The sequence below is a fragment of the Lichenostomus cassidix genome, chromosome 4A (assembly GCF_008360975.1).
Source record: "Lichenostomus cassidix isolate B80296 chromosome 4A, HeHo_3.0, whole genome shotgun sequence".
Taxonomy (NCBI): domain Eukaryota; kingdom Metazoa; phylum Chordata; class Aves; order Passeriformes; family Meliphagidae; genus Lichenostomus; species Lichenostomus cassidix.
Window position 1 is genome coordinate 17,467,197 of NC_139485.1, and position 27,272 is coordinate 17,494,468.

At 37.7% G+C, this 27,272-nt stretch overlaps 1 protein-coding gene across 5 annotated transcripts in view; it reads left to right on the plus strand.

The window, feature by feature from the left end:
- Positions 1 to 27,272, plus strand: part of DIAPH2 (diaphanous related formin 2) — a 166,892-nt gene that overhangs the window by 67,207 nt on the left and 72,413 nt on the right. For all 5 annotated transcript variants that reach the window (XM_085060720.1, XM_085060716.1, XM_085060717.1 and 2 more), the window contains 3 exons: positions 3,388 to 3,627; positions 9,702 to 9,831; positions 18,815 to 18,938. In XM_085060720.1, coding sequence (XP_084916846.1) covers positions 3,388 to 3,627; positions 9,702 to 9,831; positions 18,815 to 18,938 — 494 coding nt within the window. The remainder of the gene's footprint in view (positions 1 to 3,387; positions 3,628 to 9,701; positions 9,832 to 18,814; positions 18,939 to 27,272) is intronic.

Sequence of the window (27,272 nt, forward strand, 5' to 3'; positions counted from 1 at the left end):
AAATGCAGCTGAACTTCAACTCTTTACTTGACTAAAGTCTTTTTTTTTTTTTAATATGTGTCAAATAAATTTTGAGTTCTGCATTAATAATCATCTTAACCTTGACATTGGGAACAGAAGCCGACAGACTATCTGAAATAATGTTTAAAATGTGTACCCTTATTTTTATGTAAATTTAGGAATGTTAATTATTAAGATATGTTAATTGGATAATCACTTTGCCCATCAAATTTATTAAAGGTTAGAAGAAGTTGCCTAAAGTTTGTGTAGAAAAACCATACTTAGTAAATGATTAACTTATTAGAAGAGACCAATTAACTGAATATTTGGCTGATATGTAAATGAAAATTAGAACTGCATTTTCATTTAGATGAAATGTTAAAATCGATTATATATTCTAATTAGTTATTGGAACTTTTTGAAGTTTTATTCTGGGATCAAAAAAAGCAACACAACTTCATGCAGAAGAAAGTTTGCATTGATGTTGAAGTAGAGCAAGAAAAATAGATTAACTAAATCAGCTGTATAACATTAACTAAGCTAGGCAGAATGTTATCTGAATTTTAAATGTAAAATTCTGTTCAAGAGTTAAAAATATTAACTCTTGTGTTGAAGAGTTAATTTTTTTATGGTGTGGGAACAGCTGCAACTTCAGTAAGGAGCTGGATTTCCATTCCAATGCCAGCTGAACATTTTTGGTGTTAGAAAAACCTAAGGTTGACTGAGTAGTTGTATAAACTTGCATATTTTGTGACCTTTTTCTTTCTGTCTAACCAGTTCAGTTGTCATAAACAGCCCTGGCTGGGAGGTAGACAAAGAGGGGAGATTTGTATGAGTTTGTTGCACCTCCATTGGTTTAGAGTCATTCAGTCTTTTCAATTGAATTTATTGGCTGCTTGTTTGGCCTCATTGTCATTTCGTGAGCTGCAGCAGAATTAATCTTCCTGGAACATTGCTAGGGAAAAAGAGGCAACTTTAATATAACACAGGTAAGAGGCTAAGTTGCCTTAGTAAGTTGACAAATTTTTATTAGAGGAATGTCAGCTTTTTCATAGGAAGTGAGGCAAATTTAATTGTGCTTTTTGCCTTTCTCCAATAGCCTTTGATCCTCGTTTTAATACAGGGCTTGAGAATTGAATGATGATAATAAAGCATAAAGAACTGAATAAAGAACTTGATTAGGTAGAGAGTTCAGACAAGACCTTTATGAAAGCCCAGAAGGAGAAATAATGACAAGCAGCCCAGCACTGCCAGTCAGCAGGAAAAGAAATATCCATTTTTCTGCTTCTTTAACTGTTTGCAGAGGAAGCCAATGCTTGCTGCTCCATGAACCTACTGGAGTGCCTTATGGGAAATAAGAATTCTTTGGCACTGATTTTGTAGAGCCACACAGAATTGGAGTTTTCCAAGTGAATGTAGTCTTTGCACTTTACCCAATTCTAGAAGATTCCTCAAAGTCCAGTATGGTCCCCAAATGGAACCAACTTGTAACCAAATGGGGAAACCAGGGCAGGGGGAGGCAGCAGGAACTCAAATAGCATTTGTGGCCTTTAGCTATTGATACCTAAATGGCATTATTTATATTAAAATATTCTGTATTTTAAGGAAACAACCTACCTGAAACAGCTCTTAGGGAATTATCCAGATAGTGTTAAAATATTTTGTAGGTCAGCAAATGGAATTCCAGCTCACTGCAGGTTTGGTGGTCCAACTGCCTGACAGAACCAACAAATGCTCAGTGTTCCATGGCACTTCAGGATCCAAAGGAGAAAGTGCTCTTCTCTGAAGCATTGTTAAGGATTCTTCTTCACAGATGTTTGTCACACTCTCCCGTGGGCTCCAACACTCTGTTTGCAGCATGTAAAGCTTTCAACAACTTTTCTCTGTGCCATTTTGAGTAAAAACAGCAATTGGAGATTGTTCTAGAAAAGTTAAAGCAAATTATGTGATTAATTTTAATTTCCATCTAGTGCAGATTAGTGTAAGTAGATCCTTTCAAGGCAGATGTTTTCAGTGTGATATTTCTGAAATACAGAATGATTAGAAGAATAATGTTTCAAGACTTTCAATGATTTTGGCTTATGGAGGCTCAGAGAGAAATTTGTGACAATGGAGATTTATAAAAAAAGTTATGCTGAAATGCTTCTTTTCTGATCCTTTCCTTTTCCTTATTCCAGCCTGATCATAGGAATTGTTTGAGACCATCTGGAGCCTTCATGTTTATGTTCATTTTAGAATTAATTCATTATTATTCAGGCAATTCAATAAGTTCCTGTGGAACTTATTGCTGCTGCTTCTGGTAGCTGTGGGTAGATAACTCCAGTAGTAAAATCATGGTTCCTCAAAGGACCATGGTCAAATTTTGGCCAACAGAGACAGGAGCACAGCAAAATCTTTGTTTTGATAGTCAGGATCTGTGATTTGTCACATAACAAAGCTTTTCTTGCCAAGTGCTGCAGGAACACTGCTGATGGTGAATACGTTGGGGAAGACATCTTTCTGTGTTCTGCTGAGTAAAATGAGATAGATTTGGAACATAATAATTCTTGCAATTAAATAGAAAAATTTAAATTATTTAAAAATGTTCAGTACATATTTTTTCCCCTAATTTAAATTTCTCTTGTGAATTACAGTGTGCTAAGTGGGAGGAAATGACTGATTACTTGTGCAAAAAATGAAAGACATGGCCATACTTTGTTACCCAGCCTAGTGGTTTTGGTCTTGGGAATTCAAATTAATGAATCAGTATAGTAGATTATTTTCAGTATCTCTGTCATTTACCATGTTACAACACCATGAGTTATAACCTCTCATCTTTTTATCACATTGGGAAGGAATTAGGAGCTAGTCTTGCACTCTCTTTGCCAAGTGTGAAACACAAAGGTGGTAGGATTTGGGATTGCTGGAAATACAGGATAAATTGGGGGTTGCCCATACTATAACACACATCTTCACAGAAGTATTGGTGTCATGTTGTTTATTTTCAGGAAGCAAGCATTATTATATACAAAAGCACTGTTCACATGTCTAATCTACTTTGCTAATTGGCTGAGGCTCTTTAGCACACTCTCTAAGTATTAGCTAAGGTTCTGTCTAGGTAACTGCTTTATCTTGTTTAACATTCTTTTATGATGCTCCCATTTTTGGCTCTTCACATTCTGCTATCTCCTGGGAAAGGCACCTTAGAGTCAGTCACATAAACTAGCTTGTGCATAAACTCCATTTATGCTGTATCTCAGGCTTTTGTGGCTTTGCTATGCAAGTTATCCTTCAACAGGATAGGTAATGATAACATTCAGAAACTGTAGACTCGTTGGCTGCACAGTATTGGAGGTTGGAATAGAAGCTTTTTCACAAGTAAACGTTTGGAGTTTTGGTGTTTTGCAGATGAGCTCGGTGAAGATGCTGCGCTCGCGGCTCAACAGCATCCTGTTCCGCCTGACCTTCGAGGAGCACGTCAACAACATCAGGCCTGACATCATGGCAGTCACCCTGGCCTGTGAGGAGCTCAAGAAGAGTGAGAGCTTCAGCAAGCTCCTCGAGCTGGTGCTCTTCCTGGGCAACTACATGAACTCGGGCTCCAGGAACGCACAGTCGCTCGGCTTCAACATCAGCTTCCTCTGCAAGGTAAGCTGGAGCCATGAACCACCCAAGTGCAGATTGATGGAACTCAGGGCACTTGGGAAAGAGCCCTGAGCAGGGGAAAGCATTCCATCAGGGGAATTTACTGACTGCACCTCTGTGTTTCATCATGGACAGGGAAATTCAGAGTAAGCATTTCCAGCTGTCTGGGTGCAGCAGGGATTTATTTAAGGCCAGGTTCCTTGTCAGTCTGCTCTGATCCTTGTGGAGTGCAAAGCAGAAGGAATGGTTTCAATCTGAGGTTGTTTACTTCTCCTGTCAATAGAATATACAGAGTCTGTGTGTGTTAAATACCTCCTTACTCATCTGTCTTTGCACCTTCTACCCAGCTGTCCTTCAAGCACTGTGACAGAAATAAGTGTTTGTGTCTGAGATGAACATGGTTAACCTTTAGCCAGAGTTGGACTTCAGTTGTGGCAGCAAAATATGGGATTCACTGAGAACTCGAGGATGTAGGGCAGTCAGATACTGGTGTGCAGTGCTTGTTTGTATGTGTGGTGTGTATGCCATGTGTAAAATGTGTATAACACACTGAGCCAAACTTCACTGGCTCAGGTCGAAAAGTACATTTGAATGTGTCTTTATTTCAAAGACATAGAATGATTGTAAATGGATTTAAAAAACAGCATAAAAATTGCAGAGATTTTCTTTTTGTCTAATCAGAGGATGCAGATTTCAGGTCCATTTTTTGGGCACCATGGGGGGATCTGGTGCATTCCTCAGGGAGATTTCACCTTGGGGGAAAGCCAAATTTCAAACACAAAACAAGTGTGATCTAGCAAATTCCAGTAGAGGAGGACTCTGCTTGCTGTGGTTTAATGCAAAGATGTTGCCAACTTCTGATAAAGTAAAAATCATCACCTGAGAAACATCTTCATTCTTTAATAACTTTATTAACAGAGAAGCCAAGATGAAGGATTTTTTATATAGACCTCCTGCTGCATTTCCTTTATGGTAGCAGTGGAATCTCAAGGGGAATGAAGATTTTGGGTGGAACAGTTGTTGTTCCCAGTTGGGAGGGGAGCTGATGAGTGTGCAGGGAGGTGCTGGGCAGAGCAGGGCTGTGAGCAGGAGCTGTGCTCTGCACCTGATGGATTTATGAACTGCTGTCAGCACCAAGCTCCCCTGGTGACACAGCTAATGCAGATTGACCAGCCCTGCAAATTGTTCTCTATTGAGCTGAATAATTGCTGAAGCAAAGCTGCCTGTGCTTACAGCTAAATTCCTCTGGAAATCATGGAGACAGAAATCTATGTCTATTTAATTAATTAAATTCTGCATTGTCCTCAGAAGCAAAATCTATTTGTTAACTTTTGAAAATTTGTTTTCAAGGTAGATGTTTCTGAGGGAAGTTTTCTTTTCTGTTTTGCTTTTCTTTCCCACCCCTTCCCTGTGAGATTTAGAGAAAAAACTAACATTCTGTGTAATGAAATCAAGTGTTGGCTGTGCTGTTGCATTTAGGTTACCAGGTGTATTTTGTGATAAGGTCATGGCTAAAAATAATCACAAACACTGATGGTGATTGAAACAAAAGAGACCTTGCCAAGATCCAGACATGAAATTTTGTCATTAATATCTCCATGTATTGATTGAACCTTATGAATTATCACTGCTGAGTTCCAAACTCAGAACAAGTCAGGAAGTTATGGAAATGTGAATCATTTTCCCTGGACAGTTGTTTGTTTCATTTTCAAAGATATTGTTTGCTATTTAAAGCTCCAACAGTCATTGGTTTATGTATTTTCCATTCTAATTTGAATCAGATTATTGTAATTATGTGCTTTTGCAAGACTTGTTTTTTCTCAAATGGTTTTGCACCTGTAATTATACTTTAGTATCATATTTGAGATAATAACTCCTTTTTTTAGACCAGTGCCTATTATTTAGTGGACTTTCTGCCCATGATAAGAGAATTTTTTTTGGAGTTAGCTGTCAGCAAGGCAGAACACGTCTGTGCACACATTTCTGTGTGCAGAATACACACATTTCATGATCAGGAATCCTAATGTGATGAATTCACTTTTCAATAAAACCAGAGTTTTGTATTGATTTTTTTATTTTTTTGCTTGTTTCTTGAACAATCTTAAAATTAATTGTCTGTTTACTAGATGTAGTACTTACATTATACAGTCTGAAAAAAATGTGAAATAAAAAAGGCAAGTATTGATCTGGGATAAGTGTTTGGTTTTGGAAAATAAATGTTTTTACAACAGAGCTGGTCATTTTGTAGGCAGAAATCTCTTTTTGTGTAGCAACTTTTATTAAAACATGATAAAGAAAATAAAAGCACTAACTGCAGCCTGTCTGCTCTGAGCTAGAAGGCTAATGACTGAATAGTAATTGCAAATCCTTAAAAACAGATTATCTCTCTGGATGTTATATTGCAGCGTATGATGTTATTGAAGATAGAAATGATTTGTAAACAGCCTTTGGCAGAAGGCAGAGAACTTAATTTTGTTCAAATAAGAGACATCAGGATTCATGTGATGTGTCAGGACTGGCAAGCGAGAGCAGCTTTTTCCTTTATGCACATCTTGCCTGCCTGGTAGGAAACTCTCTGTACAAACAATGTGAAATGCAGCTTTTCCCATGGATGCACCAGAGATCTTCATTGCCTGGCTATGAACTGCTCTGTGAAAACAGGAATGTGGCAGAACAGTGCTCAGGCTGAGGGAGGCTGCTGTAGAGCTTCACTCAGGTTATTCCTGCCTGTTGCTGCTTGTTTTCTGTGCACCAAGGATCTTTTTTGAAGCTTTTTGAGCCCCAGTGCAGCAGGAGAACCTCAGCAGTTCCAACCTTGTGCTCCACAGCAATGGAACTGGAAGGAAGATTTGCTTTAGCTGCTGTCCTGTGCTGCTGAATTGAAGGGAAAGCCAACAACCAGCCTCTCTCAGCTTTAATGAAGCTTTTTCTGGCTGGATCAATGTGTGTTTTATGTATTAGGTGATATTATGTTACTTGCTGTTCCTAGTGCAAGTAGTGCAAGACAAGCTGTTTATCTAGCCTGAGCATTACTGATGAGGAACATTTATTGTCCACCAACCCTTGTTCTGCTAAGGGGGAAAGATTTCTAGGCCATGAAAAGGTCTATAATCTCATAAAAATCAATAGGAGGCTTTTTTATAGCTATAATAAAGTGTCACTCCAGTGATGGTTCAGACATCAATTTTTCCCTGCATTGGCTGTCACGTTTCACCTGAACACTGCAGCCAGGAGTACCTGGGAAAACCCAAACCATCCTGGAAATTGGGTTATGGGGAATTGGCATGGTTTAAATTCCTTCCTCTGGATGAAGGAATTTCCTTTATTCCTTCCTCTATGAGAGTTTTGTTCTGCTGGTGTTTTTCTGGCTTGCAGAACTCACCATCTCAGTGTGCATTCCCTGATTTGAATGGCTGTGCTGTTCTGCTCTGTGGCCATTGGCAGGTTCATTTCATCCTCCCCCAAACAATGGATCTCATGGCATTGACCCTCAAACTGATGTTTCAGCATTCAGCTGGAGCTGCTTTCTGTAGCCCACACTGATCTACCAATTTATTTCATTTATTTTTAAACTAAATGTGTTATTTCCCAATTCTGTCTCCCAGGCAAAGGAAGGCTATAGACTCCAAACTTGTATTTTAAAATTTTAACACCCCAGTGTTAAAAATTTATCCTGAATCATAGAATGATAGAATATCCTGAGCTGGAAGGGACCCACAAGGTTCATCAAAGTCCAGCTCCTGTCTTGTAAGCACAACTTAATAAGCTCTTTTTTCTTTCCAGCCACTTGGCTGTAGTGTGTGGAACAGCAGAAATCAGGCTAAGGCATTAGGGTTGGTAGAAGTCAAGGAATATTATATATATTGGGCAAAATTACTGCAAGTAGAGAAGCTAAATGAAAAACATATTGCATTTGAATATGAGTATATATTGAATATGTGAATATATATTGGATACAAGTACAGTCTGTGAATACAGAGACTGTGAAGACACAACCATGATGTCACCATTCCAGCTCCTACCTTTAATTTCTATTTTTCTATTTAAATGATATGTGTTCAACTACACTCAAACACCACCTATCTTATTTTTCATTACATTACTAGGTTGAGGACTTGAATTTTAAAGTACAGATATTGATTGTAAATATCCAACAGACCAATCTGTATCCATTGTGTTAGAAACAAGGATGAAAATAGCTCAGACTTGTTTATGATTGGGCCAAAGATATATTTGTTCAAGGTCTGAATAAATGTTTACTGCAAGGTGCTCATACTGACTCTTGTTGATATGATGTCGCTGGTGGTGGCAAAACATGTTTGTGTTGTAATTGGAAAGCAAAATAATGTTGTCCATTTTGGAAAAAAAGTGCTTTATCCACTTGATGATGTCAGAGAGATCAAAGACTGCAAATCCCACTACTGTTGTTCACAGACAAATTGAAATGCAATTTCTTTTTTCCACGCAGATGTTTAGCCACTAAATCTAGGGTTTTTTTCAAGTCAGAAGAACTCCTGTGTATGTAACACATTAAAGCCCTTTAACTGCATACCATTACTGAGCATTGTTCAGTCTTTAATCGCTGAATTGGTATGAATTAAATTGCTTTCTTAATTGCCTAAATACCTTATATTTTTAAAAGCCTGTTTTTCCACTGCACTCATTTATTCTTAACAGGGTAATCCTTAAAGCTGAAAGGCCTCTATTAAATTGAACATCGATGGCAAGCCTGTCATGAGGATTATAGAATTAGAACTTCAAGTGATTTAGAGAATGAGAAAACAAATAGGAGATTTTACACAGGCATTCATGTATTCTTCTTAAATAAATCCTTTATTTCATTTGTTGTGTATGTTGTAGCTTACTTCCCTGTAAGAACTGTACCAGATGAGTGAGTGAAATGCTGTTAAAACAATTCTTTACAGCTGTATTACTAATTCTCTCTGTCAAGTGAAGAGTGCTCATCTCAAACTCCTAGCTACACCTACTCTCTGTTGCTTTTGTGAATAAGAGGAAATTTTTCTTCTGTGAGATCTTCCATCAGCACAAACATTCGTTCTTTACAGCTGCATAAAAATGTTTGCCATAAAAATGGGCAAACTGAGAAATCTGGTTTTAAATTTGTCATCTCATTCTCTTAAGTTCCTGATGTTCCTTTGTGCAGACATGTTGCACTCTGCCCTGGGATTTGGCCACAAGGTGATTGTAAACCTGCCTATATGCTAGAAATTATTTGAGATTTATTTTTTTAACCCAAAAAAAACATTTCAGCAGTTCATGCACTCAGGCAAACAGAGAACAGAGAGTCTTATCACTTCCAAGAATACTGATTTATTGAAGATCACTAAAAAGTGCCTCTGGAGTTGAAAGAACAGTGAAAATATACAGTTACCTGTTACTTCTCATTGTGCACAGTTTTTCTGCAGCTGTTTATAAATACAACTGGATGTATTAAATTTCCTTTACCTACAGTCAGGATTGCCTTTGCTTTTTTTGTTGTCATTCTGCATTTCAGGAAGGCATTGTGCATTTATTTTGTGGGTCTGGAGAGAATTTGTCTCAAAGTCTTTAGCCTAAAGCAGCATATTTTAGATTTTGCTTCAAGAAAAGATGGTGTGTTTCCAACAACTTTAACGTGACTGATCAAAATACAGATTCTGACTGAGTACAATGTCCAGCTATGGAACATTTCAGGGAGTCCTTTAGAGATTTGGCATTTGTGGCTTTGAAGGAATGTCCTGAATTCTGTTCTCTTTAATCTCTGTTCACAGCTATTTTTTATCTGGGGGATTCTGAGCAATGGCAATGCTAAAATCTCAGAACTTTATGGGCTGTCTTCAGGTTTTGTTTGCCTCAAAACTAACCATTCTGAAATACTTCATATGGCAGATTCCTTTTTTTAGTCCTAAATTATGAAGAATTCAAGAAATTTCATTTTTTAAACAATCTGTTTTCATTTGCAGGCAATCAGTTTGGGTAACTTTTTGCAAATTAATTGATGTCTGCAATATCCACTTTATAGAAACATTTTACAATTTTTTTTTTTCTCCTTGTTTTCTCCTGTGTTCACTTTTTAGATTCGAGATACTAAATCATCAGATCAGAAAACAACCCTGTTGCATTTTCTGGCAGAAATCTGCGAGGAGAGTTACAGAGACATCTTAAAATTTCCAGATGAGTTGCAGCATGTTGAGAGTGCCAGCAAAGGTAAGCAAACAGACAAAGCACCTAAAGGTTGTTTGCTTTGACATTAAATGCTTCCAACATTTCATTTGAGATTGGAGGATTATGTAACTTGTAAGTATTGATAATCCATGTGGATTGTGCCTTTCTGGTATTTATTGACCTGAGAAGTCAGGAGGGAAAAACACTAATAGACTAATAAAATGAGGAACACACCCAGAGTGTTCTTCATTTTAACACCAAACATGCTTTGGAGAAATCCTGGGCTGCATATGAAATAATTCCAGTTTAACTGTGCTGCACAGTCAGCAATTAATCCTTTATTAGTGGTCAGTTGTCATTCCAGGCTGGTTGATGTCCAGTTTAGTTCAGTTTTTGGCCATGTTTTCATGTGGGACAGGCTGTGCTGCTGGGCAGACCTGGTGCTGAGTTATCTAGAAGGTGCTAGATGAACATAACACCAATTTTATTTAGCCTGGGCATTAATGCCCCAGCAGAAGATAACTGCCTGGGGAGCACAGGAGCAGGTAGGAAAACAGAGGTGAGCAGTAGTTGGATACACATTGCCATTAGTCTGTCCAGGTTATCTCTTGGAAAATTGGTCTCCTTGTTTTCAGTGTTATCAGTCAGTGTCTCTGCAGTGCAGTGATTAGCTGTTGGATACTTCACTAATTAGGCCATCATTAGCTTTCAGTTGGTGTTCTTCCATCTTCAGCTGTCTGCTGAGAGCAGAGCTGGTTTCCCCAAGGAGCTGGGGAAGAGTTCATCCATCAACCCAACTTTGCTGTTGTTTCATCTCACACTTCCTCACACTTCCATGGGACTGTCTCTATCATAAAGTTATTTTTGCTGTTTCTCAACCTTTGCATGCACCTCCCATGTTGTTTTCTGCAGATAAACTGTATTTTATCTGCATTGATTGGATGTCTCCCTGCCTCACCTTGCTGCAGGATGGGGAATTGGCCTGACCAGAGGCTGTCAGGAACTGAGCAATTTTCCTTATGCAAGTGGCAGTTTGGCATCTGATCTAAATTCCAAAAATGTTTTCTACCGCTTGATAATTCTTTTCTTGAGGTGACTTTTTTAAGTTTAATCTTTTTCTTCCTTTCTTTGTAAAGTCTTCTGGTTTACCAGGCACTTTTGATGATTTTTTATGAATTTTCTTCTGTGGCTGACACTTGACTTTGCAGCTTTGAGATTTTTATGGTTTGATTCAGAGCCTCTGATGTTTTGTAAGTTGACTTCAGGAATGAAACTGAAATAGTCAGTAAAGTTTAGTTAAGATATAGCATCCCAAACAGCATATTAATGGGAGCAAAGCTTCTAATAATTCTGATGCTTAGAATAAACATGAAAAAGATTTTTATTGCAGTTAAATTGGTTTCATTCTGTAAGATAAAAGCTATATTTCCTGGAAACAGCACTGACTTCTAGCAGAGCATAAATTACTGTTCAGTTTTAATGACCAAAACTTCCCTTTCGGTCCCTCTTAGCTTTCTGTAGCAAAGCAGATTTTTGGCAGAATAAATGTGATTTGTGCAAGTTGTGTCAACTGTCCCCATGGTCCTTGTTGGGGTTTGTTAACTGTAATGTAATTGTCATGTTCATCTGCTCTGTCATGTGCTGCTCTTCCTGTGTAGGGAGTTTAAATGCTTTGCATGGAAGAGATTTGCACTTCTTATTTCCTGTGTGCTGGTTGATAAACCTGTGGTTTTGGGGATGGCCAGTTAGGTTTATTTTCCCTGTGGGAAGCCTCTTTTGGAATCAGTTGGCTGGATATGAGGATGCTGGCATCAGTTATTCATAAACTAGGAACAAATCTAGCAGTGAATATTATCTCTGTGTGCATTTTAAATTAGGAAATATGAGCTAGACAGGTGAGTGTCATTACTCCAGGTGTGTGCTGATACTTTTTATTCAGGAGGAAGCCTCATAATTTGGATTGTTACTAACCTGCTAAATGCTACACTTGGATCTTCAACTTCTTTTCAATCTTGGCTGCATATTCTCAGTTCCATGTAAATAAAAATAAGTCCTGTTCAGCTTTAATTTTGATATGAGAATAAAGAACCAGCATCTGAACAATGGTTGATTTATTTTTTTTCTAACAAAGAGCAGATAAAGCATAAAACTGGATTTTAATATGAAAAGGTCAATGGGATTAGATGAACTGCCCATGTATGTAGTAAAATCTTCAATAATCTGATATTAGGGTATAATAAAATGTTTGATCTTTTTAAAGATGGAAGAGCAACCTGGAGGTTTATGAAAAGTACAAATAAATTAGGAAACAGTATTATTCTGGAAAATATAAGCAAAGGTCAGAGTGATTAACTATCAAGAGATCATTGGAAAAGCATTTCTTCTTCCTTGGAGCAGAGTGTGTGAAAGGAAAACCAAGAAAAATTGAGGTAGTGAGGAAGGGAAGTGAAATTCCCTTTCCTTCTCCACCTGCAGGGATTTCCTGCTGTTCCCTCTGGAGCCAAGAAAAGCCTCTTTGGCCATTCCTGCCTTGCTCACCTCACTTGCTGTTCCACTTGCTGCTGTCCATGGGATTTGCTCTCACCAGTTTATAACCTAACTTTTTAATAAATACCTGAAAAATTCCCTTGAATCCATTTTGGGGTTCAGTCAAACAATTCCAAAACAAAAACAAGAGTTACCTTACAAGTCAGATGTTTCTCGACACAGTCATGTGGTTAAAAGTGTAGTTTGGAATTACTTAGAAAATAAATATGGTTTTTAAGTTAAGACTCTCCTGAGTGTCAAGCCTCTGAGAAATCATAAAAATCAAATAGGTAACATGCAAAATTAAAATTTTTAAAATACATTAGCTGTGTGTTTTATAACAGCAACCTAATTTCAGATATTAAGAGCTACAGTTTTAAATCACAGCTCATGATTTAAATATTGTGCCTGTATAAAAATAACAAAAATAAACTCTAGTTCTGTCTTTGTTGGATATCCAGTTGCTCTGAGGTTTAACAGTTCCTGATTACTCTAACCTGCTTGCTTTGCCAGCAGTGCAGTCACTGGGCTGTGTGGAGTCACAGCAAGCAGAGATTAACTGTCAATGTGCTCTATATATATAATATTTATATATCTATCTATCTTAGTCTCAGCAATAATGAGGGCTTTTTGGAGCACTTAACATACTGAATTCTTTGCCTGACAGAAAGCTGTGCCACTTCATAATTCTTTCCAAGGGTTGTTCAAAGTAAAATCAAGGAAAAGGTGCCTTGTGGGGGTGAATTAGGTCTGTGCAGTGGACTAAAAAATACCAATAATATGAGCCCAGAGTTGTCACTCATGTGGACATTGAAATTTATTTCTCTAATTTGCCAGCATATGGTTCTGATGGTTGAGGCATCTCTCTGGAAAGGCCATTAGCAATCAGAAACAGCGTGGAATACAAATATGTGTGTATATTTCTTATTACAAATACCGTAATAAAATATTCATTTTTAAATTTTACACAGGTACTTCAGTGTGATTTAATGGCATCATTTTAAAATGGGGGAAATATTTTAAAACATCCTGTGCCACTGTCACTTTGAAGTATAGCAATTTAAAACTTGCTCATAAGCAGTAGCTGTTTTTCCATCAAACAAAAGTTTTATAGTTTGTTGCAGTAGGAAAAAAAACTGTATTTTAGCCCAGAGCTCTGCAGTATTTCCACCTTGCACTGTGACTTGCTGGAGCAGATTTTGCCCAGTCTGGCACCTTGGTGGGATGAAGCAGACAATGTCTTTCCCCATTAAACAGCTTTTTTGCATGGTTTGCATTTCAAGGCTCCACTTCTCTCCCTGAAGTGTGACTATCAAGGGCAGAATGAAAGAACAGTCCAAATGACTCTCCTGGGCTGTTGCTTATTAAAGAAATTAAAGCATTTAACAATTCCTGGCTGTAGTTACACCAATTCAGAATTGAAGATGGCTTTAAATGTCCCAAGTTGTGTAATCCATTTAGAATTCTTTAATACAAGCCACTGGAGAGAGGTGAAAGCTCCAGAATGGCACTTTGTCCTTTCTTTTGCTCCTTCCCTGGGGTGGGATTGCACTGATGGCTCTGAGGAAGGTTGGTGCTGCTCTGGCAGTGCTTTAGTTCACTTACAGCTTGAGAGTGTGAAAGGAAAACCAATAGAAACTCCTGAGCTTGTGAGGAGCTGCATGGCTCCGCTGGCTGAAGTTGCTCAACACCTCTGTGAGTTTTCATACCAGCAGCAGCTTGTGTGACAACAAGTGAGTTTTCATACCAGCAGCAGCTCTGCTCCTTCTCCTTGCCTTCCTTCCTCGCTGTTTGTTTCCTTTGCCTCGTTTGCACTTTGCCTTACACCCTGCCAGCAGTTTTGCTTCAGCATGCTCCTTTAATACATCCTGACTTTGTAATTATAAGCTCTCTTTAAAAAATACACTCAACTTTTGAGGTCTTGAAAGACATTTGTAATTAAATCAACATCAAAGTGTGGTGAGTTTCCGGCGTGCTCTGGAGGTGAGATATCCCATCTTGTCAGGAGAATGCTGCTGATTGCAGAGCTGCTCTCACCCAGCAGCTCCAGTGCTCCTGGTTAGTTTTCTAAAATTGGGACATGTGTTTTCTAAAAGATTTGTAGTTGTAATATGGTAAGTCAGTTCAAATAAAAAAACTTACATTCTATGACATGCAGTCGTTTGCTGTTTACTCAGTGAGGAAAATGTGGAAGCTCAAAACATTGCCATTTGGGCAGATCTGCTCTTACTCCTAAACTTTCAAAGGAAGTGAAGATTCTGTGATGGAAAAATCTATTCTGCATGATGTATTTGTTGTTCAGCACAAGGGCTTTGTGCCAGAAAGCTTTCCCAGTTTCGGGAAGAGGAGGATGAGGACAGCTCTGGATGGGTAACATAGGATTTCTTCTTCCCCTTTCACCCTGAGGTGTTCAAACATTTATTGTCATAATAAATAGCAACTCACTTGGTATGAATTGAGTAATCAATGTTTGTAATTCCTGCAGATTATGTCCTTGCTCACCCATTTCCCTCCAAACTGCTTTTCATTCTTTTGTGAAAGACTCCTTCCATCTGCCCTCAGGCAATAAGGAATAAATAGTCATTAGTATGCTTTCAATGTAGTTATGGTACAAATACTGTCTAGACTTAAAAATCCATGAGTTCATTTGCTTCACACAGCCTTGCTTTTGCTTCCTGAAGTCATTTATATTGTTAGCTTTCACTTCACTTGGGGTTTTGCTAAGTGTGGACATGGCCATCCCAGTTCTACATCATGATCAGAGACCATTTACATTCCTTATGCAAGAGACAGTGCACCTAATCAAAATGTATCATTTCACTCTTGTCATGGGGAGGACTCTCAGTCTGATGCAATCTTATTTTAGAAAGGATTAGTCTGACCTTTGCTCCTATTGCTGTATTAATGTAAATACAAAATGCTTAGCTTGACTGCAGGGAGCAGCTAGTGCTTGACATCAACATGAGATTAACTGCAGGGAGCATTTTGCTGGGACTAAACTGCTCCAGCAGACTCTCACTAAGCCTTCCTTGGCGTGCAGACTGTGCAACTGCTCATCCAAAACAAGTGGATGGGATTGGTTTGGGTTGGGTTTTTGTTTTTTTTCAGAGGAGGAATTAATATAGGCAAAGTAATAAAGTGAAGGAAATTATCGCCTTCCATGTCAGAATAATATTGTGCCACGTCTTCACTGGCTGTGATTTTCCATTATAATTAAATAATCATAGACAAAAGAATCTCTTAATCAGTCCAAGGTTTAATGATGCATGATTAAGTGAGTTGCATTCAGTGTTTGTGCAGAGACAATACTGATAGATCCCAGTGCCTGTATTAGTCTGGCACTGACAGGAAGAATAATCTGGACAATGCATTATTCCACATCACCTTGTTCACATCAGTTCTATATGTTGTAATTCTGTAGTGACTTGAAACGTGCATGTTTAACTTCTCATTGGCTTTTTTCTTTGTCTCATAAACCCTTTGATCACCATGGTTTGAGGTGCACCCTTTCAAGGTGCTCTGTTTCTCTCCACCTTAGAGCTGCAGGTGCTCTCTGCAAGCCAAGCTTGTCTTAGGGCTAAACTAAGAGCCAGTTTGAGACAATTGGGCACAGACTGAGAGATCTTGCTGCCTTTTTTCCTCTCTTTGGCCTTGAAGATAGGTCCATATATAGGTTTTGGGGTTTATGTGGTTTTTTAGATAGGATTTGGGGTGAAAATTTGCAGTTCATCCAGGCTGTTTCCCCCACCAGCTGCACATGTTCTCAGAAACTTTAAAAATTGCATCCCTGCCCCTTGCTGTTGAAATGTTTCTGAGCCTGTTGTCTAAGAATCCACATAATTCCTTTCTGAGCTCTCTTATACTCTGTGTGTGCCATTCCCTGTGTCAGCAAATTTGACTTGCATTTGAATTCACAAAATCTCCCATTTCTTGAATGCTGACCTTTCCACTGCAGATGGTTCTTGACTGTCCTGTAAAGCTGTGAGGGTGGCTGAGGTGGGTTGTTTACTGCTGTTTCTTTGTTTTTATTGTTGAAATGTGGCGAATATTTTCTCTTTGCTAATCCAAGGAAATCAATAGCCCTATACCCTTTAGGCTGCTTCCTCTTTTCTGGGTCTGCTCACCCTCCAGTGTCTCGGGTTGTTGCTGCTGGGTTTTTATTCCTTCATATTTTCCTTATTTTCTGTATTTGCCTCATGTTCCTGCCTTGAAATCAGTAATTTCTGTAGTGGATTTAGTTGGTTATTCTCTCTTGCTGCAGCAATAAATGGAATACCATTGGCATGGCTGCTCCAGAGAGACTCTCTCAGTAAGAGCCTTTGCTCAGTGCTTGTTTGCCACAATGCCAAATGCTGATTTTCCTGTCCATTTTTGAGACTAGTTCCATTAAGGTGCCTAATTTTGATGTGGAATGATGGGCAAATTGAGGGTGAGCAAGGAGCTGTCTTTGAGGAGTTCAGCAGGACAGGATGTGCATTTTGAAATGGCTTTGTGCTGCAAGTAGAATTTATGCTTTCATAAATTAAAACCTTGCAAGGGTTTTTAGAAATTTACATGAATTTCCCTGAAAGGAAAAAGTATTCATGTTGATTCCTCTGCACATTACTGAAGTAGTAAATCTCTAATAAAAGGGTTTATGGGAGGAAATGCAGATATTTTATTATAGTCTATATATATATATGTTCCCTGTTCTGTCGTCTTTTTAAATTTGTCTTGCAGAACAACAACTTCATCAATTATTTGAACAGAAACTTGTACATTTGCCTAGGCTAGAGGGGAAAAAAGTGAACAAAATTCCATATTCTGTAATTTTTTGTTGTTAATTGAGTGTGAATATAGAAGTTAATTATGGGAAGCACAGCTTTGGGATGAGCCTTCCTGCTTGGATTCAGTTCCTCCATGCTTTCAAAGCCAACATGTACCTAATCTGGTGTTTTCTGAACTCAGTTTTATAGAAAAGTGTCACTGAAAACATTTTTTCCATCCATCTTAGTCACAAAGGTTAAGAGTTATTTCTCACTGCTTGCTGAATTTCTTTGCACTTTTAAATTTCAGACAAAAATAAACTTTTACTCTTGCTGCATGGCCATGCATTTCAATATTTTCCAATTGCTGCAAACAGTTAAACTTGGTGTTTTGTTGCCTATTTACTTACCAGCTGCTATTCTTTTTATGAACAAAGCTACCACTTGCATCCTCCTCATTTATTTCTCAGTTCTAGCATTTTCCTTCAGTGCTGTTTGTCTCCCTCTCCAACTCCCTAACAGCCTATAAAAATATTACAGTAATTCCACTTCTCCAGTTCAAGCAAAAATGTATGCTTTGCTCATAATATCAAATGATTAAACTAATGCAACCATAAGCTAAAAGCTTTGATAATTTGTGTTATTCAGAGTGTGTTAGTGGTTGATTTCAAGGTTAGCTCTGGAATGGGAATTTAAAAGCTACAAGGATACTGTGGTCACTTCACATGCCCACCCCAGCTGAATTAAGCTGAAAAAACTTCCACTATAATTCTAGGATTGCGTGATTAGTAGTTCCTTTGGTACCCAGTAGAAAATGGATAAAATTGAAAATAAAATCAAGATAATGGCTGCTATAAAGACAGCTCTAGTGGTGCCTTATGTATTTGAACATGCTCGTGAAATCACTGCTATGGCTGATGGGAGTCGTTACTTAGAAAGAATAGAAAATTGATTTTTTTTTTTTTTCTGGGAACAGCTTCCTTATTTACCAGATTTTCATTTCCTATATGCTCTTTTAAAAGCCATTGTGACTCAATTTCCTCCTGCTGTTTAATCTCACGTGGTCACAACATGATTTTTCTAAACAACAAGGAAATAGAAAAATAAACGGTTCTTTAGAAAATACTTGGGGGAACTTTTGGACAAATCACTTACCATCTAAAGATAATAAAAACACCTTAAAAATGGAGTAATCACACTGGTTTCTGGGACTTCAGACCTACCCTTGCGCTTAACATAGCTCTGGGTCCCAGAAATCAGTGTAATTTCAACATAATAAAAATGTTTAATTCTTTTCTCCATGTCTATTCCTTAAATCATTTCTGTTACAGAAATTTCCCTTATAATAAGATCATTCATTTAACCAAGTACATGCATTGAGAAGATGAAATCTCTTTGAACTCTAGTTAGTTTTTCATCTTTGAATTAGATTTAAAAGAATCTTAGAAACAATAATATTAGAAATATTAGAATTTTCACCATAAATTTAAATAGAAATTGAATAATTTCAACTAATGGCAGAATGAAGTGGTGACATTTCAATGTTAAATATGATGATCTGGCACGTTACAGTAGATATTTTCACTTTATTTTTATGAAGGGCAGGATTTTTACGAGCACTAATTCAGAAAAATATGAATCTACTTAATGGAATCATTCTCTTTAAGACTATTTCCACTGCCATTGTTTTTTTTCCCTTCTGATATCCTTTCTAGAATCTGAAAGTTTTATTCTTTTTCTTTTTTTCTCCCTAGTTTCAGCCCAGACTCTGAAGAGCAACCTTGACTCAATGCACCAGCAGATCCAGCGGCTGGAGAAGGACATTGAGAATTTCCCCAAAACGCAGGATGAACACGATAAGTTTGTAGAAAAGATGAGCATATCCTTTGTGCACCTCCTCACTGGGCAGCTGGACATCCTGATCCTCTGCTTAACTAGTTACAGACCTTGCAAATAGCTTTGAAATCTCTTCTTTTATGTGTTTATTCTAAAACAGGGGAAAAGCTTCAGTGCATGTGGTGAAAGTGGGAAAACCTAGAACTGAGCAGAACTGGAAGCATCAATAATCAGAATTTCAAGGGTTAACCTGACAGTAGGACTGGAAGCATCAATAATCAGAATTTCAAGGGTTAACCTGACAGTAGGACTGGAAGCACCAATAATCACAATTTCAAGGGTTAACCTGACAGCTTTCTTGAGGGAAGTAATTACAGTGAGCAGCTATAAACTTAGGATGAGGTTTTTTTTTTTGTCTGAAAGAATTGTTGAATCAATTTTCCAAAAATGCCAGCAGTAAAGTTGATGTATTTATGGTCTTGGCTTCAGATGTGGCATTTTTTGAAGGGCAGAGTAGTAATATTTTTAATGGTTTTAAATTATATTTTTAACGTAAATATTTCTCTAAAATTATGTTTCTTTCACTGAAAGGTGTTATTTCTAATTTCTGTAGAGAGTAGAGACTGTAGATTCTTGAAGCACCAGCAAGTAAAATCTGTGCAGGAGTATAAAATGTCTATCTAGCTTTTCTGTATCCAGCTCTAATTTTGCTCAAAAGCATAAAGCAACAAGTATATTGTAGATACAAGAAGCTCACCAAAATGCAACACAGACTAAGAAAAAGGCCTTTTTTAATTTCAATGAAATCCCCAGGTTTTTATTGTGCACAAACCACACCTCTGTGTATACCTGGGAGCATTTGGAGTGTGCTGCATGGCCAAGTCCAAAGCATTCTGTGCATTTATAGCTGCTCAGGTAGTTCATGGGATACCTGGTGGGTTTTGAGGTTTTTCAGAGGAAAGGAAAAGGAGAGGATTGATGTTCAGAGCATTCCCAGCTGCTCAGCACGTGCAGTAGGTGATGGAATGAAGAGTTTCTTCCAACTGCTGTGTCTCTGGAAAGTCAGTGTTTTGCAGGATTTACCATCTGACTGCATTCAGTGACAGAATTTCACAAGAAGATATTAAACATTTTTCTCTGTATGGATTTATTTTAAGTTTCTGACAAGACTGCAGCAAAGTAGCTTAAGGGAGACAACTCCTGACTAAGTGGAAAATTGTTTCTTATTCCTTACATATTCCCTTTTCCCTTGTCTCACTTGCAAGGGTAAGAGACTTGCTGCTGCTAATCAGGTTTATCAGTTCTGCTATTAAACAAAGCTTATTATTTCCCTGAGATACATTCACATCAGAAAAACTTCCAGTATTTCCTGTAGCTGTCCTTTGCCTTGTCCCCCTGTGCAGAGGCTGAGTTCTGTCACTGGCCCCACTTCAGAACATTGGTTTAATTGATGAACAGAAATGCACCTTCACCACTGTTTTTTCTTGTTAAGCTTGACAGCTCTGCTTTACAGGTTATATAATACAATTCAGTTGTATTTTCATTTTGTTACCTATGTGTTTACTTATAAAAATGATTGGCATCACTGACATGATTTGGTGAGGAAAAATGAGCCAAGTAGATAATACTTAACATTTTTCTCTCTGCAGGTAATAATTCTTATTAGCTGAATTTCTCAAAGAAGAAAGATTGTCTGACAATGCAAAAGAGTAAAAAAAAAGAAGTACAAAGAGTTTTTTTGCTTGGCAAAAATAGGAGAAATAGGAGAATATGCAATATTTGCAAATGAATTATTACAAGTGTCCTGGGCAGCCTGGCTCAGTGCAGGAAGGTTGATTCCCACGTGGATTCCCAACCCTGGGGTGCAAACAGCCCCAGAGCTGCCCAGCTGACATCTCTATCAGCCTGACAGAGATAGCAGTGAACTGAACCTATCTGAGCATTGCTGGTTGCAGAATTAAGAGATGACCTGATAAGTGGTGGCTTTTCTGTTTTAGCAAGTCATCTCCCCTTACAGCAAATGATCAGCTTTGTTTCTGCTTATCACTGAATATTTTAAAGTTTTCCATGCTCCCATATTTCCTATTAGATTGGAGAATAATTTTTAAGGATGTAAAAATGACTTCCTTGTCTTCAGTATGTATTTCTTGGATTTCATCAGCTGACTGAAGATTTGTTGTTGATGGAACATCCTGAGATTAGAAAGTTACAGAATTTCAGCAGCAACATCTCTCTAACTGCTTGAGTGTTTCAGAAAATTGGAGAGTTGTCTCACTGGAGAGTTTTAGATGCAGGAATCATAATATTCAAGACATAATTTCTCTTTGCTGTTCCTGTAATAAACAAAGCTATTTACCAGTAGTTGTGGATGAAACTTTGTTCAGAGAATGTGAGAGTAATTCTGCTTGGAGTGTCATAATAATGTAGGAGATCAGGGACAAGAAAAATACCATTCAGAATACTAATTCATAATAATAAAGAGAATATTCATAATATAGAAGCAAATTCTGTGAAAGAATTCAACCAATTTTAGTTTTTCCAACCTTTTTTAACAAGCTTTTGGTACTGTGAGGGACAAAAAGATGAATAGAAATTCTACCTACATTTTCATTTTGGATTTTTTTTCTTGGTCAATTTCTAAGCAAGAGAATTTTTCATTTCCCTTAATGAGTTTTTTATTTAGCACACATACAGTTATTAATCTCAGTGCACACTACTTGGTGTAAATCTTGATGCTTAAAAATAACTTAGAGCTAATTTAGGAATTAAAGACAAAGACAGGGAGAACAGTGTGTTACTACTCCACACACTGTTTGAAAAAAAATTGTGATTTACTGCAGAATTAATGTGTTCAGATGAATATACCCACTGAAGTCATGGCTGACAAATAGTTGAATTCAAAATGAGAATTACAATTCAAAGTAGAGGGTAGTATGGCCGAAGAAAAAAAAAAGGGATTAAAATATTCTTTCTGTGAATTTCTTGCCGCATTAAATAACTTCCATTAAATTCCTGAGACAACTTTTTTGTGATCTGATCCGTGGCTGGAATTGTATTGTGCTTGAAGATCAATTTGTAAATAATTCAAGTTTAAATGTGAGAGGTTTCTGTTATAATTAGCCCTGCTGCATGCAGCACTGGGGAGTTTGATTCAACAGTTTAGAAAAGTAATTACAGACTCTGCCAAGTCTGCCTCTCACTCCTGTTTTATATCAGTGTTTGTGCCTCTAATTGAGGATCTTTTTTAGAGTGCAGAACTCTGAATTTTATATTTACTGGCTGTAGGAGTGTGCAGTGATTTCAGCAGTTAAAACATGAGTGTCTAGTTGGGGATTGAGAAAAGTATTCAGATTAATGGAGTTCAAATGTAAATGTTATTAACAAAGATTAAAACCCACAGAATGAAAAGCAATTTTGGAGAGAACAAATGGGAAGTTGCAGGAAGTTAACATTAATATTGATTTAAAACTGTAAATACATAAATAATAAATAGCACACATTTGGTATTTTGGTTTGTGCTTTTTGTTCTCCTGCTAGCTGGAGAAGAATGACTTTGGCTGGATTTATTCCACAAAAAAAATCTTACATGAATTTATCTGTATAATGTGTCCTCCATGTACTGATATATCCTTAACTGGAGATCTTACATGGCTTTTCTGCTTTTCAGCTGTATCATTTCCCCTAATAAGAGCCATTACCATGCCTAAATTTATTAAAATCTTTTCCCTACCAGAGCACTAAATGCTGCCACGTGGGTTTTCTAACTGATTGCATACATGTGAAGAATTAAAAGCTTTTTTTTAAAGCATTGCAAAATTAAGGGAACGATGAATGAAAGAGCAAAAATTACTGCAGATAAAAAAAAAAAAATTCAAAGCACTGTGCATTCATCTTATCATTAAATGGAACAGCAGCAATTTGTGAACTAATTTTAATTTCCAGTAAGGAACACCATTCATTAGAACAGAATCCTTTTTATGAAATAAAAAAAGCTGCCTTCCTGAAAGCCATGGATCCTCACTTGAAAAGCATTTATGCTCCTAGTTCTCTCTAATAACCATCACAGCTCCACAGCTAAATATGAGGCTTTATTTCCTCTCTTGATGTACTTCAGTTGGGCAGAAATTATCTGGGGACAAATCTGCTGGATGTGTGGGGAAACTTCTCTGCAGTGGCAATATTCAGTGTTTACTGTGCATTAACCACCAAGTGAGCATTCTGTTTTAGGAGCTGCACTGCAGAGTCCCAGAGCAGCCCCTGGGGAGGGAAATTTGGGAATCCCCCAAAGCAGGATAGCAGTTCCTCTCTGCCCCTGGAGGATTTCCTTGGGAAAAAACTTGGGATTTCCTCATCATTCCCTTCAAGTGCTTGGAGATGGGATTTGCAGGAAGGCTTGGTTTTGGTTTTGGAACTTGAAAAATGTACTAATTTCTGCAGGAAAATGTACATCAGTGTCTGAAGTTGCTCATAAATAGGGGATTCTCACAAATAACCCCACAGGGGAAACACTTCTGGGAGTTTTGTCTATGATGTCCCTATATTTGAAGTGTCTTCTGCCTGGATGTATTTAAATGAGGTTTTCAATGCAGAGGCATTTCTCAGTGCTTTGGCAGCTGGAAAAGAGAACCACTCCAACATTTTTCAAGTTCCAGCTTGAGTATAAACCTTAGAAGAGCTTTATGGATCTGCCTTTTCTTGCAATACTTACGGAAAGTTTTCTTTCTTGCTCTCTACATTTGAAAACAGTTTAATTTGCAAGTGCAGCTCTTGATAAAAGGAGATATTTTGGAGAAATTATGGGTATTTATCCATATAAAATACTTTTCCTAAGTATTGTGTAGGGAGAGAAGTCTGCCCTTCCTGCCCCAAGATGGAGCATTCCTTTTATTTTTTGTATTTTGAGTTGCAATTACATCATAGAAATCATCAGAGTGTTTTCTGACTCTGAGCACTGAGCATTTGTTTAAAGTTATTCCTCCTGTTTCCAGTTCAAAACAAACTAAGTGGCAGGAAGCAAAAAGTTTCAGCTGTTAAAGATTAAACAATTATTAACTTGTTGAAACGAAAATTTGCTTAATATCAATAAATTATAATGAGCATCCAGCAGTAGAAGGAGATTTCTCCAATTTGGTATTGATTATTTAAGGCTATTTAATTTTTGTGGTTGTTTGCATTTACGTATGAGAAATCATTTCTTCAAAAATAAACTTGTGGTTAATTTAACTTTCTATTAGCATCATCCAAGAAAGCCCTTGGTTTTTTTTCTAAATTCAAATAGTAAGTGGGAGAAAAAGACTTTTCATTGCCTGTTGAGGATACAGCACAGGAAAGTTTACATTTGTTTACTGGTGAATCTTTAGCTTTAGGAGTTTTATGTTTAAATGGAAAATGTTTTAAGCAGTTATTATAAGCCCTATAATGCTGTACATCCTCTGCTTTGCAATTAATTTTAGTATATGAATTGTTCATGTTTCAAGGCACTTCTTGAAGCAGAGCATGTATTTCAGTGCCAGGAATACCCTTTTTTTTGCCCTGCTGCAGACTTGTGAATTCATTGCTAATGAGTTAATAAAATGCTCTTAAGAACTTCCACCTTTTACTACCTATTCTCTAGGGATTTAATGCAAATTGACTAACATGAGCAAAGAAAAAAGTATCCCATGGTTGGTGTACATTAAATTTTACATCTAGGACATTCTGCTGGAAGTTTTTGTAGCTCTCAGACAGCGAAATTTGTGATTGGAGATTGCAGTGATTTGCTGGGCTGTTTGACAACCTCCAAGTCAGTGTGCCCCAGATTTGCATTAGTTTGTCTTGCCCCAAATGCAAGCAGAGAATCCCTAAAACACACTTTTGCAAAGGCAATTGACAGTGGATCAGTTTCTGAGAGGTTACATTTAAAAACCTTTTATCTCCCAACACTCGCCTGCTATTCAAATGGGGATGCAAAAGCAAGACACACTTGATTAAACTGCTCATGCTTGTAATTCCTAGCTGTACATCTGAGGGGCTGCTGGATTGCATCAGCACTGCCAGCAAATCCCCTCTGAAAGCACCGTGATGGAAGATAGAAGAATTAGTTTGTACAAATAATCTGCTTTTCTTTGCCGAACTAGAGGCTTTTTTAGGAAATTCAGGGCATCGGTGAATAAACAGAGTTTTCTTTCTGCATTTTTTGCATTGCTAATTGTTTAAGCTCGTGGCATCTCAGCAGTTTGAATCCTGTTGAAGAACTGACCCTGCCAAGTTAAAAATCAGATTACAAGCAATTTGGGCTATATTTAGTTACCTATATTCAATTGACATTATTAAGCTATAGGGGGAAAAAAACCACCAGCATTTGATGTTGTTGAGCTCAAATGCACTCAAATTGTTTACTTAGTTTGTAGAGAGAATGTCTCCCCAGCAGGTAAAATGATCTGTATGTGCAGAGCTGCCTTTTCATAGGTACCATTTAAAAAAATTAAAATAAAATCAGCAGGTCAGAAATGTGGTCAGCACTTGTTGCAGTTGGAGGGCACAACATCAGCAATTTTCATTGTGCAATCTCAGTCCTGAGCAGCACAGCAGTTAACACACAAACCATCCAAAGGTGGAGTTTATTTGTTAATTTGTTTATGTATTCAGAGAGCCTGTTGGTCACTGACAGTCATGATAAACCTGTTGCCATTCAATTTGATTTCCAATGACAATGGCCCTGTGGCATTTGCTAATCCTTTCATTTACCTAATTTTTCACCCTGGAATAAAAGGAATAATCCCCCCATTTAAAATAGCTCTGAAATATTTGCATGCCCAGTGTCCCATTCAGTGTGACTGGATGTTTGTCATGAAGGCCAATAGGCACAATTGAATTAAAGGAGGTGAAATGTCCTGATTGTGCTGCAGATAAATATTCTGGACCTGCAGCTCATCACTCCTTGTGTTTGCTGGGATGTGCAGCAGGTGAATGCTGGGAATCTTTGGACAGAGTTAACTTACAAAAAGATATTGCTGAAAAAAGGCAAATTGTTTTGCTGTCCTAATAGGATGAGTCTCCTTTTCTGGTCATGGCTGAAACCAGTTGGGTTTGGTTTGTTATTCAACACAGTAAATGGCAATGTTGCTAATTATTGTCCCAAATAATCATCTTTCTAATTTAGTGGGGAAAAAAAAAATCAATCAATTTGTCATGATCCCATTACAAACCTAATTTGAGAATTGCTGTGCAGGTTTTTACATTGCCCATTTAAAGGGAAATGCTTTTCCTTCATTTACTCCTGTGCTTTGAGCATGCATGGTTACTAAGCTGTAACCCTTGTAGAATTAGATCTTCCCCAATTAAAGATGAGTTTAACCTTGTGGAAAAACAACTTTAATATCCTTCTGCTTGGCCAAGTCCAGTTTTCCTACTGAGAGTATAACATTAACATTTAACATTTCTTTGGTAGGAGATGGCTGAGGAATGAAGGTTTGAGAGTTATAACCTGAATTTTTCTGCACTCTGCTTTGTTTACTCTCAATAAATATTAAGGGAGATGTGAGAAGTGTTGGTGGAAGGGAGTGTCAGTCTGTCTGCTGTGTTAAATCTCTAAGTTTTAAAAGTCATGTGGAATTCCAAGGGCTGCTGTAGGGTGTGTGGAGCATCAGGTTTATCTCAAACCAGAGCACCACCCCATCACTTCACATCTAAAACTTTATTTTACTGCCTCTCAGCTTTAAGGAGCCCTGGTGAAGCTTTCTGGGATAAAAGTGGGTGATTCTGTGTGTGGGTTTTTAATCACACCAAGTATGAAATTTTCCTTGAGGTGCACTGCAATTCTGTATTTTCCTCTGTGGTGCACTAAGCATCCCAAGAATTGTTAGTCTGTTTTTATTGCATGCCATCAAGTGGCAGCCATGCTGCTTGGATATTTCATGTTAATTGTTTAATTTGATGTAGTCTGCGTGTTGCTTAGGGAAATGGAACTTGAAAAACTTGAAATTGGTCAGGACTGATCTGGCAAGATCCCAGATGGTTATTTTTATCCTAATGTGGGTTTTTCACAGTGCTTTGCTGGGCTCTTGCTTGGTGTACCTGGCTCTATTCCCTTTATTACATCTATGTGTTTTAATATCTTTATGTTCCTTGTTGCGAGAGGAATTCTACCCAGGCCTGCATAATTGATCATGAGATATTCCATTTTTTTATGGACAAAACACGATGGAAGCCAACAGAGAGACATTAGTAAATCAGTGTTTCAGTGCTTGACCAGTTCTGTGAAAATTGTTGATTTGCTTTGAGACAAAACCAGCCTCAGACTGCAGGAAACCTTCAGGGTATGGAGAGGATGATGAGAGCTAACAACAAGTTCAGGAGGAAAAAGGATTCTTCAGGGCTTGGTGGGAAATCCATTTT